The following is an 18,080-nucleotide window of genomic DNA, read 5'->3' on the forward strand; positions in this document are numbered from 1 at the left end:
TTAGAATTACACATGACATGCATTGCATTTATACATACATATGTATTAATATATTATATACCATGGATGTGTGAATGTATGTTAACTACCGGCTTTCTCTGCTTATAATGTTGAAACTAACAGTAGGAGTGTCATGAACGACAACAACGAGTAAGAACAAACGCGAGAGAAGAGCGCAACAGCGATGTAGCAACTAATGTTGCAGCGCCATGAAATCGTCCGACACAACAAAGAGCCTAAATGCATCATCTGCTCCTTGCCAAACAAACAGTTCGAGACCGTCGCCATTCGCCACAAGAGTTTACAATTGATTCGGCAGTAAGAAGTGCAAGAAGTACCAAACACCTCTATACTTGGAAAATAAAAGAACATCAGTTTTTTCAATCAATTCTTCAATTTTGTGAAAATTAAGCCACCTTATAAAGTTGCATTGCCGGAAGGATTTATCTGAGATTGAAGAGTGCTGGAATATACTTATCAATATTGTCTTCAGAAAATAAAAGTAATTTTGTTGTTGTGGCATTGAATGAGTCACAATATTTGGATAAAAGAAATTTAAAAATCAATTGTCCTGTAAGAGGAATTTGGAAAAGTAGTTTTTTCCTTTTCACGGTTAAAAAGAAAGTGAATTAAAAATCGATTGATTGCCAGTCTGCAAAAATTTCTTTCAAATCTCTCAATGTTGTTAAGTTCGAAGCGCTGAAAATAAAATAAACCCACACGAGAATTCGGAAAAGAAAAACGCGATTAACAGAGTCTCGTACGAACAAATTCCACATCGAGTGACTAACCACGTACATACTTACCATATGCGAGGCGGTTGCTCGCCAATGCATATCAGCAAAAATCACACATAATTTTAAAAACGTACAGAAACAACGACGGTGACAACAACGCATCATCAGCAGCTGTTACAACAATTAACTATAGTCAGAAGCCGATTAAATTGGTCATCACAAGAGAACCATTAAAATTTGTACTCCAAGTTTGTCCGGACTTTTATATTAAGTAATAATCGCGGTTATACGCATACATTCAAATCTATGTGTTCTGTGTGACCAGGAATCAATAATAATAAAAACGTGCTCTGTATTTACGAATTTATTGAAAAGACATTATTACTGCAAGCGCTAAATATTTGTGTTTATAGATAAGTAACCGTGGAAACTCTAAAATAATAATTTGATTTTGAACGGGGTTTGGCCAGTGGAGGTGCTCCGGGGGGCAACGCAAGCGTGATATCCGCTGGATCAAACTATCCAAGTCTCCCAAACTTGTTTCTAAAACGCCGGATTATTAATTAATCAACAATTACTTAACTGAGAAATACGTAATTTATACATAGCAGCTATTATTTGAAGAAATTTAAATTCATATTTAATTTATATAACTTGATACTAGATTCGCCTCCCGTCATCTCCAACTAACAAGGCCAACCCAAATAATACATACAAATTCAGAAAAAAAAACAAAAAAAAAAACATATTTTCTAAGCACAAATAACGGAGGATAAATAAAAACAAAAACATTAAATACTTTATCAAAATAATAAAATAAAATCCAAGAAATTCTTGAGTTAATTCAACAAATTCTTAATTTAACAAAACTATTAATAAAACAAAAAAAAAACACATTTAAAATCTGTGATTGTCTTAATTTAATAATCACACTCTCCTCTAAAAGGAAATTTAAATAATACAACACAAAACTAATCGCCTCTACGCATCTTTATAAATAAAAAAATCACTGTAAATCTCAAAACAAAATTTATAGCGATTCCAACGTAAATTCGTTAAGTCGAATTAAATAATTAGGAGAAACGATCGGAAGTATATCTTTACATAAGTGTGCGACTTTATTTGTTTGTAAGTACCTCTCTGTATATTTTTTATAAATGTACAAGTATGTTACAAATGCAAATGTGCTTAAAAGCACACACATAAGTACATGTTTAGCACTTCCTCGGCCAGCTAATTCAATATTATCTGCATCTGCTCACTTTTTCAAGACACTTGTGCCTGCCTGTTAGTTTATCTTGAGAATTTATGAATATGTACATGACATATTTATATTTTTGTTTGCAAAGACATAGTGTTTGTCATTCAAATGAAATATTTCAAAAATTATCATTGCAATTCCAGAATATCCCAAAATACATATATAAGTATATACATACGTAAGTATATAGGGATATGCATTATATGTATATATTATACGTATAAACATAAAATATTGACCGCCAATGTCAGAAAAGTATTCTTGTATAATTTTGGATAGATTTCAGATTTCACCCTTTACAACGATATTTTCTTATGTTGTGATAACTGTTTTTTTTTTTGCTTTTTTCATCTTCAATAAAACAATGCTTCCTAGAGCGTCGCATAAAATAAAAGATTTGACGTGTTTGAGTTATGATTTAATCAACTTGTTTTCTTAGCGTTCACGTAGAATTCGAACATGCTATTCATTTTAGTTCAACACAACCGATTTTGTCCTAATGCACATACATACATACATATACATAAATGTACTTATGTATGTATGTGTAAAAGTCTCACGTGCGAATATATAGCGGTGCACTTGTATGTAATATGTGTAGGCTTAGAAAGAACTAGCGTACAAATGTGTTTATGTGCGACAGTACTGAATCCTTTCCCTTAAATGGGATTTATTTATTTTATACATACATCTGTATACCCTTTGCTGTTTTTGTTGTTGATGGCTTAATTAGTTGGAACTAAGTCAAAAAAGTAATATCAGCCAATTAACATTAATTAACAGGAAATGTATATTTATTTCCATATACATGACTTTGTGGCATTAAATTCCATGCTACAATTTAATTGTAATATATTTATATTTTATTTTACTAATTTCGGTGAGGAGTACTGCACCACCATACAGTAGAGGCATTACTACACACGCAAACGTGCGTTGTATGTACAAGTATATTCAAAAGTTGACCATTATCGATTTGGAGAGTCACAATAGCTGGTTCACATCGTAATTTTTTTATTTTCCTTCATAAAAATTAAAAGAATAAATATATGTATGTATGTAATCAAAACACTTAAATGTATAGGTTAATTTGAAGAATACTTATACTTATATGATTCCTTATTACTTTGTTGCAGAAATGGAAATCATTCCTGAGGGTAAACATTTTCGTTTGGTACAAGAATCTGAGCTTCCAGAAATTTTGGAGTATTTGGAAAGATACATACCGGAATCACTAAAGGTAAGTAAATAATTGACACAGATAATTGGCTTAAAAAATCTTGATTGTCGAATCTAAACTAGTAACTAATCAATTGCTCTATTTCAGTTTCATCAAACCATTAAAACGTACCTGAATGATCGTGTTTGGGACTTTAACTTTTATGTTTCTAAAGAATGGCCACAGAAGCCAATAATATTACATTTTCCAGGATGCACGCTTACGGTATATATGATTTTGCGTTTAAATTGGTTTAGGGCTCGCCCTTCTAAGTTACCTGCGTGCATGTCTATGTATATTCATTATTAATTCTCGCCAATTGCTCATTTTTAAATATTTAAAAATGGTATTTCTTGTATTTAATTAGCCCAACAACAATATCTATCAAAGCTTTGGTATATTTTGTCCCTCAACACAAATCGAATGTGTCGATCTGATGCGGACCGAAGATATCCTTATCGATTGGAAAAAGCCATTGTACCTGAATTTCACGCATATTGCTATCATGAATCGTCTGGATGACTTTTATTCGACTATTGGTGTAATGGAGAGGCTCGAAGGCGACATTTATGTGTGTAATAAATTGAATACGGATTTAGAGTTGGAGGAATTGCCTGATGATGCAGAAATGCGTCCACTTACTGCTGAGGATGTAAAAGCTATACATGATTTGTATCCGGCCAGCGAGATTGAACGCATAGAAGTATTCGAGATATTAGTGCAAGTATTACCCGGTTTGGGAATATTTCGCAAAGATACCAATGAATTAGCCGCATGGATGGTGCATTCTTATTATGGGGCAATGTTCTCAATGCAAACACGTCCAGAGTACCGTCGCAAAGGGTAGGAAGATTACTCAAATAATATTCGATAATATATTTATAAAAGTGTTATTCTCTTCAAAATTAGCTATGGAATTCGACTTGCTAGATCTCTGACTAAACTTGTTATTGAACGTGGTTATTCGCCGTTTGTCGTCATACGTCCACAAAATGATGCTTCTAGAAATCTTTATACAAAGTTAGGATTTACAAAAGCGTATGAAACATGTCGAGTCAAAATGACTCCTGACCTGACAGATGATATCCTTAAGGAAGAGCCAGTGTCAAATCCGCAAGCTGCGACTAATGGTGTTGGCAATGCTAAGGGTTCATCAACAAGGGCAGATTATGACACAGAGGCTAACAAAGAAAATCAACCAGTCGATGAAGGCATAGAGGATATGTTAGCTGAAAAATGTGATATTGGTAAGGAGGAAATGTGTACCGCCCACGTAAAAGCTGCAATGGACGAGGGTATCGAAGAGGATAAATAAATAATTAAACGAACACCAATAAAATGAGTGTGTAGTGGTGAGGAGAATCCCGATAAGGGAAAAGTCGGGTAATAAGATAAGAAATGAAACTAACAAAAATCTATTGCAAATGCTAAAAACAGAAAAACTCCATGAACATATTATATACTTATAACAATGCAACTTAAATTTATAAGGAATGAGTGCACAGGGAGAAACTGGTATGTTGATGTAATTTATATTTTCAGCTGATTGGATAACAGATGAAAGAGAAGGAAACGGAAACTGGCATGAATACTGTACATATGTATTTAATTGTTTATGTAAATACATATGTTTATACGGATTTGGTAGTTAGGAGCTAGTGCACTCGCAAAAACCATACAAAATTAATATTTAAAACAAATAATAAACGAATCGATAAAAATTATTTTAAAAGATTTTGCTAAAATGCTTTTACAAAAACAAAAAAAAACACTGATTAATTGTATGTATGTACATATGTATGTTTATGCATGTGTATGTATGAAGTTAGAGCAAATAATGAATTGTTTGCGGTTAGGACTTCCATGATTTTAAGGACACATTCACATACATATACTTATATATACATGTATGTGAGTATGCTTGTAGTTCTTTAATTCATCTTCCTAATAATGAATACGCCCGCTATAGCTAGAAATATATATATTATATCTGTATATGCATATGTATGTATGCCTCAAACATACACATATGTAAATTAAGTGTAACAACCGATTGGAAACATACATATAAATATAAATGTAACTAAGGCCTGATTGAAGGCTTATGCGAAGCAAATTGTCAAAAAATTGTTTATCTAATAATATATTTAATTTTCCTTAATGAGCACACGACAATTTCCAAGCACAAGAGTATTAAAACGATTTAAGAATTAATTTTACACATATTACATATTTTATAAAGAAAAATTGTATTAGAAATACGTAATTAAAAAAATAGAAAAAAAACCTACAGCATAATTTAGAACTCTACGTATGTATGAATGTGCACACAATTTGTTTTCCAATCTTAATTCCATTTAATTTCTATGCAAATAAATAAAACAAAAAAATTAATTGTGTATATGTATGTATATGTATTTTTACGATTTTACATTCAGCATTAGGCAATGATAGATTTTTGAATGGTTTCCATCTGAAAATTCATTTCACATGGATTTTACATACGTATTAATGTGCATGAATGCTCGCTGGTGTATTACATATCCGGAGTACTACACAGTTCCATTTATAAAATTAGTATATGTTTGATTCAGACATTTTTCTATTGGACGCAATCCTATCGAACCCAAGACGACTTAAATCAATACTTTTAAAATGACCATCTAATATTAATTCCGAAATAGCTCGTCCCACTGCCGGAGATTGTTGAATACCATGGCCGCTAAAACCCGTTGCAATTAAAAGGTTCTTGTAGTAAGTGTGTGGCCCGATTATACCGTTTTCATCAAACGTATTATACTCATAATATCCGGCCCAACTTCCGCAAACTTTAATCGACTCGAATGCAGTGCAACGCTTCGCCAAAGTTGGCCATATATATGTCTCGAAGAATTCATGATCTACGTCCAAGTTGGTAATTGGTGGCTCGGCTTGTTCATTACATGGGCTTCGGCCGGTAATAAAATTACTTCCCATGCCATCTCGTCTGAAATATGTACCATCAAGATCGATAGTTAAAGGTGTACCTGGACCGGGTGCATTTTCTCCCTGTGTAGTAAAAACATAAACAAACCGCTTTCGTGGTTCAACGGGCAATGGTATCGACAATGCACCTGCCCCTGTGCCAATATTAGCCTGACGGGCTATTTGACCTGAGTGGGCACCACCAGCTAAAACACAAATGTCGAAATCGACAACGCAAGTCTCATTAGTTTTGGCTTTAACCGTCACTGAATTCAGTGTTTCTGAATTATTAGAGATATCAAAACTGAGAACTTCACCATGCAGAAACTCAGCCCCAAACTCTTTAGCTTGGCTACGAAAGCCTCCCAAAAGTGCCCATGGATCAAACCATCCCTCGTTTTCGAACCCATAACACCCTAAAAATACAGAAAACTAAAAAATACGGCAAGTAATTATGGTAAATATTTCTAATACCCAATGCTACATCATCAGTATTAAGCCATGGAAATTTCCGTATTAGTTGAGATGGTGTTAATAGTTCATTTCGAGCGCCCAGTTCATTTTGCAACTTGGAGTTTTCTTGCAAAGTTTGGGCACATTTCTCAGAGGACAGAACTAGATAACCATGAGGACGAAAACACAAATCCACATCGCCAAAATATTTCGTTGAATTTTGTATGAATTCGGCGCCAAATAAAGACATTTGAATATTTTCAGGTAAGGAGAATTGTTGCCGAACGCCACCGACAGACAACACGGTGGAAGCTTCTTTGTACTAAATTATAAAATATTATTTATATGAATATCTCTATATTCACGTAAAGAATTATAACAATACAATTTAAAGTACTCACAGTTGGATCTCGTTCAAGAACAATGACGCTGAGATCTCTATTGGCCCGCTTTTTCAACCAATATGCTGTAGAGGATCCCACAGCACCTCCCCCTATAACTACCACATTACATTTGCGACGCGATTGAACACTCATCGATCGTTTACTAATGAAACCAAGGCCTCCTTTATACACTGCATTTATCCTTGTGAGCGAACGAAGAATCTCCGATGGCAAGTCAGTCCGCATTCCAAAACTGATTAAGTGCGCGTACTTCGACATCGTAGAAACATTTAATTATCCAGTGGTGTCGAAAAGTATAAATAAGACACAAGTTTTTAGAGGAGAGATAGCGTGGAGATTGAATTGGCAAAGTAAAGCTACTGATATCTTATCAAATTGTTTAACAATAATACATACCATGCATATGTATTTGTGGATGCTCACATTTATGTAACAATACTTTCATATGTGTTTATTTGAATAATTCAACAATACAATTAAGTTTAACTTAAAAATACGACACTTTGGATTTATAGATTGATATACATAGTATACCCAGTAGGAAAAGCCAGTCACAATATTTGCTCCCTCAACTATGTAATAGAAGATACATTCGCTTACTTTAGCTTTAACGCGATTATTAATGCGCAGAACAGGAAAGATCCCGCTAGGCTGCTTGGCCATTCGGTTCCGCTCGCTGATTAAAAAGAGTGACTGCCGAATATTTCCGAGAAGTCATTCGTATGTATGTATCGCTCATATTGTTTGTTCCCGCTATCAGTAGTTCTCATTTCCATTATGTAATACTTTCCTTACAAGCAGAAACATAATAAAGTTTTATAACTAGAATAAATAATCATATGTAATGTACATTTGGGTTTAGGCAAAGATTCTTGCTATATACTATATGTTAATTGAATGTGATGTTAAAACCTACATATATATTTACATGCAACACTTTACGAAGTAAAGTTTATTTGATAACAATTCATTGATAATTTGCTCGGGCGCAAAAACTAACCCCATAACAGTGTTTTTTAGTGCCAGGAAGGTATTTATCACCAACTTTTCGCTGACAATATAGGTCAATGTGTAAGATATATACTTGAAGTTCGGACAGAATTCTTTCCTTATAATAGAATGTCTATATGTCAAAATTGGGTTGAATCGGGTCAATATTTCCTTTAACCCCCAAATACCTAATAGGATTATTTTCGAACTTCCGGTTGAAATATACTATATATGTGTTACCCTAATAAAATTGAGTGAGCAGGTTCTCCAAATAACGGTTGGCATAGACCCCATATAACTAATATTACGACATGCATAATTCAGATTGATCCTCCATATATGTATGTATATTGGAGATTGTATGCGAGATACCTTAATGAAATCAGAGAGTTCTTTATTTGTTAATAATATGTGGGAATGCCAAAAATAGATAAAATATGCCAATACAACCCATATTTCCCATATATCTTCGGGTTGGCTTTATACCGTATATATGGGTCAATATGCATGTCAGCAAAATTAAGGGAACATATAATATTAGATATACCGTAGTTACACGAATGCCTAAAATATTTGAAATTGGTCCACGAATTACCCCAATTCAAATATACTACATATAATTATTTTATTCTAATTATTGTTCAGATCGGATCATTATAGCATATAGCTGCCATAAAATCAGAACGATCGGAATCAAGTATTTGTATGGAAAACTTTTCTTTTGACAAGACATCTTCACGAATTTATGGCCTAGGGTAATGGTTGATTTTCGAAAGAAATCTGGCTACTCTCAATTTTATCTTAAAGTTTGACATTTTTGATGACATGCATGAAGAATATTTTGAACAATATAGCGATTTTTGATTATTAATATTTGTTTTTTTTTCTAATCCCGGAATATGAAGACAACCCTCGTATTATAGCTTCGATGCCAACAAAGTTAAGGTTTTTTCTTGTTTAATATAAAATGTTGCCAGCCCTTGAGGGGTGTTGATCTTTCGGTTCTTAAAGATCGTTACAACATTGACGGTCTCTCTCAACTAATGCGAGTATCCGGTTAACTTGCCACTTTATCTGGCAGAACACGAATGCTTATGTACATACACAAAATGGCAGCAATGTAACATAACTTATTAAAATCAGTAAAAATAATAACAAACTACAAGAGTTCAGGAAAGTGCATTTTAGTAGTTACGGATGGATGAACAACAATGAAACGATTTTGATAAATATTAGGCCCGTTTTGTTCCTCTTATAGCGGGATTCTGTAACCAGTCTCTAGTCTCTATTTGAGACATTTTGAGGTAAAATCTCAATTTGTGACTAGTTACTATTCATTAAACAGTCTCTAGCGTTAGTCTCAAAATATTGCCTCAAATTCGAGACCTTGTAGTTAGCAGGTCACAAAACTAAAAGAACTCTTGGCTGCCATTTTGAATATACTGAATAAAGATCATCATAGATATTAATCGATTGTCGTTTTTTTATATTTTGAAAGCAACTCAAACACGAAAAGGTTAAAAATAACTAAATTTTACATAAATTTCGTATATATTATGAAACAAAGTCAACATATATTTTTATTTTTCATTGATAATTATGTTTTTTGACTATGTTATAGAAAAATTAATATTTGTTATCGACATATTTATTTTCATTCAAATGTAAAAACATCTCTGAATAATGATATGTAATAGATTTTGTGACTGTCACTTACAGAATAGCAATATCGTCTTAAGTCTCAAAAATTGTCTCTAACTTAAAATCTCAAATTTAGAGACTTGGGATTGTATCACAGTACAGAATCGCACGGTTAAAATATATTCATGGAAATAGTCAATTAAAACTTCTTGAAATCGGCTCTAAATTTTTAACATTGTGACCTGTTCTTTAGATATATCGTTTTAGCTAATATTGATAACGGCAACTCTGTTGAGTCAGGCTGTTAAGTGAAAAATGGAACAAAGCTATGAGTCAGCTGTTGGTACAATTCAAAGAATTCTTGGGTAAATTATATGTTTTATTATATATAGTAGTAATTGTTGGCAGATTATTATAGATTATATTTTGTGAAGTGTTTAAAAGGTGGTAAAATGAGCGATAGTGATAGCGACGACTGGTCTGAAGAATGGATTCCTTACAGTGAACGAAACGAATGGGCCGACATTGTACCGATTCCTCAAGACGATGGAGAACATCCTATTGTTGCTATAGCTTACAGTCCCAAGTGTAAGTGTAGTATTTAGAACTCAATTAAGTAGTTTTAATATGTTTACGTCATTTGGTTACTATAATGAGAGTGTACTGTTTATAAATGTAGTCCGAGAAGTGTTTGATTATTTCCGCGCTGTACTGGCACATAGAGAGAAATCACAGAGAGCTTTGGAATTAACAGCAGACGCATTACGGCTTAATCCTGCAAATTATACTGTCTGGCAATATAGGCGAGATATACTAAGAGCCTTGGAATCTGACCTGTACGAAGAGTTAGACTATTTGGATGAAGTTATACGAGACAATGCCAAAAATTATCAAGTTTGGCACCATCGTCGTGTTATTGTGGAAATGTTAAATGATTCTTCGAAGGAGCTGGAGTTGACAGAAGTAGCTCTAGAGCGTGATAACAAAAATTACCACGCATGGCAACATAGGCAATGGGCCATAAAAACATTTGAGTGAGTAATACATATATAACAAATAAAAATATATACATTTTAAAAGTAGGCATTTTCTTGAAATGTTTTCCATAGCCTTTTTGAAAACGAGCTGTCTTTTGTGGATCGTCTAATTGCGGAAGATATTCGAAATAACTCGGCTTGGAATCAGCGGTTTTTCGTGCTTAAACATTTTGGATTCACTTCAGATGTAGTGCAACGCGAGATTCAGTATACAATGAACCGTATTCGTGTGGTGAAAAATAACGAGAGCGCTTGGAATTATCTAGGAGGCATATTGAAATATGAAGATAACGGTACCGGAAACTGTCACCAGGAAGTTTTGTCGTTTTGTGAAGAATTGTATACTAGTGGTGTACGATCGCCTTACCTATTGGCTTTTTTAATCGACCTTTATAGAGATCAATGTCTACAACAATCAAATGTCACTGAATCCGATGTATTGTCGCGAAAGGTTTTCAACCTTTGTAACGACATGTCAAAAAAATATGATATTGTACGGCGTAAATATTGGCAGTATATTGCAGAACAGTTTAAAGAAAATTTAGCAGAAAAGTAGCTTCTTAAAATTAAATTCTCTAGCTAAGAGTATGTTTAAAATTTACGGCATATTTGTGGGGATATGCATATTTTATCTGTATTTTTTTTAATAAAATTCTGAAGAAACTAATAAATATTTACTTATATACACACGTATGTATAAAAGGGGTTTTTGATGTTTATTTCACGTTTTTGTACTTGTATAATTATTTATGGCCACATGCGTTTATTTATACCGCATTGCAGCTTGTATCAAAATTCGAGAGAGCTTACCCGGAATTATATGCATATGTATATTATTACTGATTAGATTTTTAAGATAATGTCGTCATATATTATTTTTATTGTGGTCACGATATATGTATGTACATATGTATGCACAATAACGCTTCATTTTCTAGTAAACTGTTGGTAGTTATCATTCCCCAAATAATTTTTACCTACTGAAGAGTTGACAGTGGTAAGTCAGAGTTGTGGGAGCGGCATTATAATTACGAGTAAAACCATAATAGCAGGGCATAATTAAGAATGCAAATTAGACTACAAACTTTGCTTTGATAAATTTAGACACTAACATTTTTATTTGTATTTTCAATTAGAGTGTACGCATATACATACATATTATAAGTAATTAAAATGCCATCAAGATTTAAAAAAATTGTGCGTGCATATTTTATTCCAAAAGCAAAGCATCTGCTTTAATACGTACATACTTACATACAGGCATATCTACGTGCATATGTATATGTATGTGTTAATAAAAAAACAGCGTTGTCAAATCCGACTTCGTTAAGCTGATTGATTGCATACAAGCATATGTACGTATGTATGTATGTATGTGTATATTTGTACATATTTTAAAACCGTGGTTTAAATGTGGTGGGATACTGATGAAATCGTGGCCGAAGCACGGTATTACCACCCTTGTCGTACTCTTTTCCAGCCTGTCCAAGAATAACACTATCGATTGTCTTGCCATCTTTTCCGCCAGAGTTCGCTTCAATAACATCCACAATGCGGGGATTCTTTCGATATTTATACCACCAATACTCAAATACCAATGTGATGCAGGCCATGCCAATTCCAACAAATATAACAATAAAGACTCCACCAATATTATGTATGGAAATGCCGTCTGACTGGTCTTCTGGCTTGTCACATTTGGCTTGTGTTTCATCGTTTTTCCACCACTTTTCCTTAAATTTTTCCAGTTGACGTTTGTTGAGTAAGGTTAAAATTCTGAATTGATAAAAGGAATGAAAATATTATGCTTTTACATACATACATACTTGTATGTCTTTGCTAGAAATAATAACTCACGCATTGTTAAATTGGTCCTTGAGATGTGATCCTTGTTGAACGGCAATGGCGTATGGTTTTCTGGAGAATTCTTCACCTACAATCTGCAAATCACAATTGGTCATCACAAGGTAGCGAATATCTGTGGCATCGCCCAGAAAGGCGAAGCCGGTGGCTGAAGTTGAGTTGCGAACTCGTTCTACCGCCTCTTCAAGAGTTGCCGGTAACTGGGCTTCCTGCATGGCCTGCCACATTTTTGTGTATTTATCACTAACTGGGTAATCCCAAACAGCTAGTTTTGAGCGCTCGAGTGGCGTGAGGGAATCATTCAACGACAAGTCTTTCCATATTTCATAAAAACGTTGCTCAATATTGGCCATCCTTTGAAAATAAGTCATTGCTGAGGAGCCATTTAACGGTGCATATAGAATTTTGTACTGCTTTGCAAGATCATCCAAGGACTCCACCGGTGTATCGAGACGAGATACTGTTAAAAAGGCAGCCAAATTGGCTGTGTATGATGCAATAATGATGAACCTAATAAATCAAAATTCTATTAATACTTAAATATGTACATTTATGCACTTACAGGGGAAAATATGTATATACGTGTGTTTATTCGCAAGATCATAAATATGTATAAACTGATATACCCGAATAGCCACCATGTTGCTGCCACCAAACGGCCGGAAAGGTTTTTCGGTGCCTCACCGCCGCCTTGCGGTGTCAAGGAAGTCATACAAAACCAAAGACATTCTTTTAGGTTGAATTCACGTTTCTCATCGTCATCCTTATATTTTTCACGATTATTCTGGTAGCTGTAGGGGCTCCATCGATCAAAAATCCACATCAAAAAGCTAGTAAAGAAATAAGCTGCCAAAATGCACAACCAAACGTTCGTCTCAAGCACTGTTAAAAATTTGAACAAAGAACTGGGGACCTGCGGACGTTGCATCATAATAGTAATCCCAACCAGATCATAGTAAGGGACCGTAAAGTCAATAACAATTTCACGCTCAGCCATAACATGCATTGAACCTAAGCCAATGTCTGCTTGTTTGTCCATTAATTTTTTCACAATTCCATTCCATTCGCCCTTTTCATCCATGTTGCCAAATTTTCCGTCTTCGACCTCTTGAATAGTATAGTCAAAATGTACTATGTCTGCTATCTCGTTGATTAAATCGATGCAATAGCCTTTATAACCCTTTGGAGCCTTCTCATCTTTGATAATGAAAGGAGCTTGCTGTTGTTGATAGAGAAAAATTTCGAATTAAATTTAATATGGTTAAGGAGAAAGGTAACCTACAACTACTGTAAAAATGCGATAGACTGTATCGGCGGTTAAATTTTTCATTACGTCTTCATCTTTAACAACTAACGGCGAGTCCAATCCTGCGGTCCAAGTGCCAATTGATTTTGTATTCACAGAGTTCCCTCCACGAATTTGTAGAACATTAATGTCCATTTCAAATTTCATATAACTGTACCCGTTAAATGATTTTCCTGGCTGTGTAACTAATTCAAACACGCCATAAGAAGTTGGCTCCTGAATCTGAATGAAACGAGTACAAATATACATATGTACATATACGAGTATATTTATATTAATATATGAAATGGGAAGGACAGTACTCACCATTGTAAAAGCAGTTCTAAGGTCTATATTTCTTTCTGGGGTATTACCACCTTGAAATTCATCACACCCAATATACTCCATGTTTTTTGGCCAAGCTCCGGATTGTAACATATCCCTACATGAAGAGCGAATAATGCATTACAAATATGTTTGTTTTCGGGAAAACCCAATGAAAGACTTTACTTGATAGCCAAAAAAGTACGAAGGGCCAAATCAAAATAAAATGCTGACATAATTTGTGGTTCTTCGTTCAAATTGAAAGTGGTCTTTAAACGCCCAAAGCGGTCACGGTTCTGAGCATATGACATTGGTTTCAAGAACATTATAGTGGCGTTGTCACGTTGACTACTCACTTCACCTTCACTCTGAGTTATGGCATGCCATGCAAAGTTACGTTCAAAATACGTCGGTTTTACAGATTCTAAAATAGTTATTAAATATAATTGCATCTGAAATATATATGTAAATATGTAAGTATTTTATGAACTTTCGCACCTAAAACCATGCGAATAGACATTAAATTCCCCAGTATGAAAAAATTATTTATGTCTAAATTACGTAGTTTCTCTATTTGCTCTTCACGTTCTCGTTTTCCCTCCTTCGCAATGCCAGTAATGACATGGCGCGTTTGTATGTTTTGCAGTAATGATTTGTACTTATGATCCATGACGAAGGTGTCATCATATAGAATAGCTGCATTGGTTATATTCATTTTCCGTACAATACTGCGCACAACTTCAGGTATAAGATCAGCCGGAGGCATTACCTGGAGCAAATATTTCTGTTTGCTCTCATCCATATCGCGCCATTGGCGTAAATCTCCTTCCTGTCCATAAGAGGCGCTGATAGTTGGTAACCCCAATGCTTGAGTAAATGATTTGACTGTTTCCGAGGATATTCCCGATTTTGTGGTGTCGAATACGACATGAGGGGGTTGTTTACGGTCAATGCTCTCCGCATATTTTGAACAAACTGAAAACAAATTGATATTTTTTTAACAAACGTTTTCATGGTATCTACCTTTGTAACCAAGTATTCATTAAATGAATTGCCGCGCAGTATATGGGAGTCAAAGTCACTATGGGAACGACTTACTTGATTCCAAAAGTGTTTTAGCATCGGTTTTGTTTGCCTCAACTTGGTCAATCTGAATTGATATTCCATAACTAGGATTTTTCTTCAGATATGTTGATACCACTGTAACAGCTTTGGCTGCAGGCTCATTGTCAGCATCATTAATAAAAACTAGAAGAAAATATTTAATGAGATATTTCTCGTTAAGGACGAAGTTCTATCGTTCGGTCCTAACACTTTTTTCAACCTATAATAAAATTTAAAACTATCTCACTTTTGTCGAACGATAAACATGATTGTGATTCTATTTGGTATCTTCATGTTGTTTAGTGTGTTATGAGAAAGAGCTTCCGAACGCCTAATGGATTTTATAAGAAATACGCTCACAGATTTGCTATTGTCTGCCAAAGAGCAAATTCCAATAACTCGTTCTTATACTTTTTCTGTGTATTGGCGTGGGTACAATAACGATCGAAATTTTAAGTTTTAAAAAATATAACGGTTTTATGTTTAGACATATGTATATATCTTATACAAATGTGGAATAATTGTATTGGAATATAAAACAATGTAATGGGGGATGGGAGCGATGAGGTATCAGTAGATGTTCTTTAATATCGGCACAAAGTTTTGTTTGTAATACCCTGAAGGAAACGACGGAGAACCTATAAAATATATATATAATATATGATCAGTTTGAGTCGATTTGGCCATAACATTCTATCTGCTCGTCTGTCTGACTATATATATATACAGACGAACTACTACCTCATTTTTAGAAATGTTGCTAATTTGGGCAAATTGCTGATCTCGGATTACTACATAGCTGCCACACAAACTGACCGCTCTTGTGTGGAAAACTGTTTTTTTTATTTCTCAAGGTTATTATAGCTTCGGTGCAACTAAAGTTAACTTTTTTTTGATTACTACCCAATTTGATGTTTTTTCGGAGAACACTGTTTCGTAGTAAGTATTCAATCTCTACTTTCAAAAAGGTTCAAATCTGCCTTTTTCCTTCTTATCTCTGAATAAATATGCATATGTATGTTTCGCTAAACCGACAGTCGTCCCTTATGATTAACATGTGTATAACAAATGTTAATATTATTAACAGAAAAATCGATGGGAGCTAATTAGGAATGCCACAACAGTTAACTGAAACTATTTGCCTTTACTTATTCACAATTACTTGTATATGCCTGTCTTTGTGTGCATAGATATGTACTCGTATAACAGAGCGTTTCCTGTTTTTAAATTCAGTTGTCACGTCTTTATTCCCATATGAGTATGTACAATTAATACAACCTATGTACATGTGTATTTATAAATATTATAAAAATTGGTTGGATCCTTTATATTTGTATATATATACATATATGAGTACTGCTTTATGAGTAATTAATGCCATTATGTTACTTTACTCCTTTCTGCAGTTTGATTAAACGTCAACGCATATAAAAATTGTATAAATCAATGTGCGTCTCCAGACCACCGAAAATGTTTCGAATGAAAAGTATATGGTTATAAATAAATAATAATAAATAGTTGATTTACTCACAAACATTGATGTTTTGGTTGGTTTGTCCGGTAGTAAGGCTTACTAGTGATAGTATTTTCAAAAATATCACAATATTATTGTAGAATTTTAAATATGCTCTAGGCATTATGGAAATAAAATTATTTCATATGAGTAGAAAAGTAACTGATACTTGGAGAAGAGTAATGTCTAACCGCACTTGAGGAAGGATACAAACGAACTGTTGTGTCCTCAGCGGAACCTTCCATATGTCAAAGCTCGGTCAATATTAAACCACTAATTCATTTTATTTTTTGTTGTCTTATTGAATATTTTAGTACCAACACATACATACATACATACATATGTACCTATAAAATAAGCGCAGGTGGGTATGAATCTATGTTTGTGTCTCTTGAAACACCATACTATTTGTACTTAGTCAGTAGCTTGCCCTCAATTGCATTTAGATACAAAATTATTAGAACACAAATGTATATATATGTACGCATATGGATATATACCGATACCTATAAATTTAACAATACGTGCAAGTATATAATAGCGCAAACATACATATGTATGTACTATTGTAATTACAGTAGAAGTGCACACTAATGCATGTAAACATGTATGTATATATGTTGCAGTATACCCCAACCTACTTAACGACTACTACAAGCCCAACTAGTTCGGCCACCCTCCATTTTCCCATACTAGCAACTAGTTGTTTTATGGTTTGATGTCCCACACACATCAATGAGAAATCTACCAATTGATGTTTAGGGTGTTAAAATCGTTGGAATGAAATAAGTAAACATTGTATAATAATTGATACAAGTAAGACCTATTTCGGGTTAGTTTGTTTTGAATTCCAAAATCCTAGTTGTTAATTTCTGGTGTTCACGTGCATTCAGTAATATTATTATGCTAGTGGTCAAATTTGTGCATAATAATGGGAGGGGGTTCATTACACCTCCGTGAAAGCATATGTATGTATGTGCATATGTACATATATGTATGTCTATGTAAAGGATTGAGATACAGGTGTGCACATTATGTGTGTATGCATTTTATTGTTTTTTGTTAATTTTAGTTGAAAGCATAAAATATACTTGCATTAGATTTATATGTATTTGGTAAATTATTAACTGAGATTTCATTTTATTTACTAGGAGTACCGGTTATCCAAATGGACTCTTAGATCGCTTAGATAAAATCTGGATTCAATTCAACAATTTGATGTTTCTCTTGTTTATGCGTATTCCGATACACAAATATTAAACCTTCTTATATTGAATTACCCAAG

The 18,080-nt window shown here is 33.9% G+C and overlaps 4 protein-coding genes across 5 annotated transcripts; 2 read left to right on the forward strand and 2 right to left on the reverse strand.

Annotated features, from left to right (window-relative positions):
* The first annotated feature begins 242 nt into the window (after positions 1-242).
* Positions 243-5,611, forward strand: LOC105229301 (uncharacterized). The gene is made up of 5 exons (XM_029551567.2): positions 243-1,865; positions 3,135-3,238; positions 3,326-3,442; positions 3,585-4,060; positions 4,127-5,611. Exons 2-5 carry the CDS (start codon positions 3,137-3,139, stop codon positions 4,530-4,532), a joined length of 1,101 nt encoding a protein of 366 aa, XP_029407427.1. The 5' UTR covers positions 243-1,865; positions 3,135-3,136; the 3' UTR covers positions 4,533-5,611.
* Positions 5,608-7,345, reverse strand: LOC105229385 (FAD-dependent oxidoreductase domain-containing protein 1). The gene is made up of 3 exons (XM_049461391.1): positions 7,036-7,345; positions 6,656-6,956; positions 5,608-6,597 (listed from the first exon to the last, which is right to left on the reverse strand). The coding sequence occupies exons 1-3, from the start codon at positions 7,294-7,296 to the stop codon at positions 5,792-5,794; spliced, it is 1,368 nt and encodes a 455-aa protein (XP_049317348.1). The 5' UTR covers positions 7,297-7,345; the 3' UTR covers positions 5,608-5,791.
* A 2,548-nt stretch (positions 7,346-9,893) lies between these two features.
* LOC105229303 (protein farnesyltransferase/geranylgeranyltransferase type-1 subunit alpha) lies at positions 9,894-11,399 on the forward strand. Of its 2 annotated transcripts, none has more exons than XM_011209491.3 (4): positions 9,894-10,034; positions 10,104-10,257; positions 10,349-10,703; positions 10,779-11,399. In XM_011209491.3, exons 2-4 carry the CDS (start codon positions 10,122-10,124, stop codon positions 11,260-11,262), a joined length of 975 nt encoding a protein of 324 aa, XP_011207793.1. In that variant the 5' UTR covers positions 9,894-10,034; positions 10,104-10,121; the 3' UTR covers positions 11,263-11,399. The 2 variants fall into 2 exon arrangements, with proteins under 2 accessions (XP_011207793.1, XP_011207792.2); XM_011209490.4 differs by having other exon boundaries at positions 9,928-10,034; positions 10,088-10,257.
* A 392-nt stretch (positions 11,400-11,791) lies between these two features.
* LOC105229304 (ionotropic receptor 25a) lies at positions 11,792-17,055 on the reverse strand. The gene is made up of 9 exons (XM_011209493.4): positions 16,814-17,055; positions 15,277-15,426; positions 14,677-15,153; positions 14,365-14,602; positions 14,182-14,296; positions 13,852-14,097; positions 13,196-13,788; positions 12,564-13,079; positions 11,792-12,482 (listed from the first exon to the last, which is right to left on the reverse strand). Exons 1-9 carry the CDS (start codon positions 16,917-16,919, stop codon positions 12,101-12,103), a joined length of 2,823 nt encoding a protein of 940 aa, XP_011207795.2. The 5' UTR covers positions 16,920-17,055; the 3' UTR covers positions 11,792-12,100.
* Positions 17,056-18,080: the final 1,025 nt, after the last annotated feature.

The sequence above is a fragment of the Bactrocera dorsalis genome, unplaced genomic scaffold (assembly GCF_023373825.1).
Source record: "Bactrocera dorsalis isolate Fly_Bdor unplaced genomic scaffold, ASM2337382v1 BdCtg029, whole genome shotgun sequence".
NCBI lineage: Eukaryota > Metazoa > Arthropoda > Insecta > Diptera > Tephritidae > Bactrocera > Bactrocera dorsalis.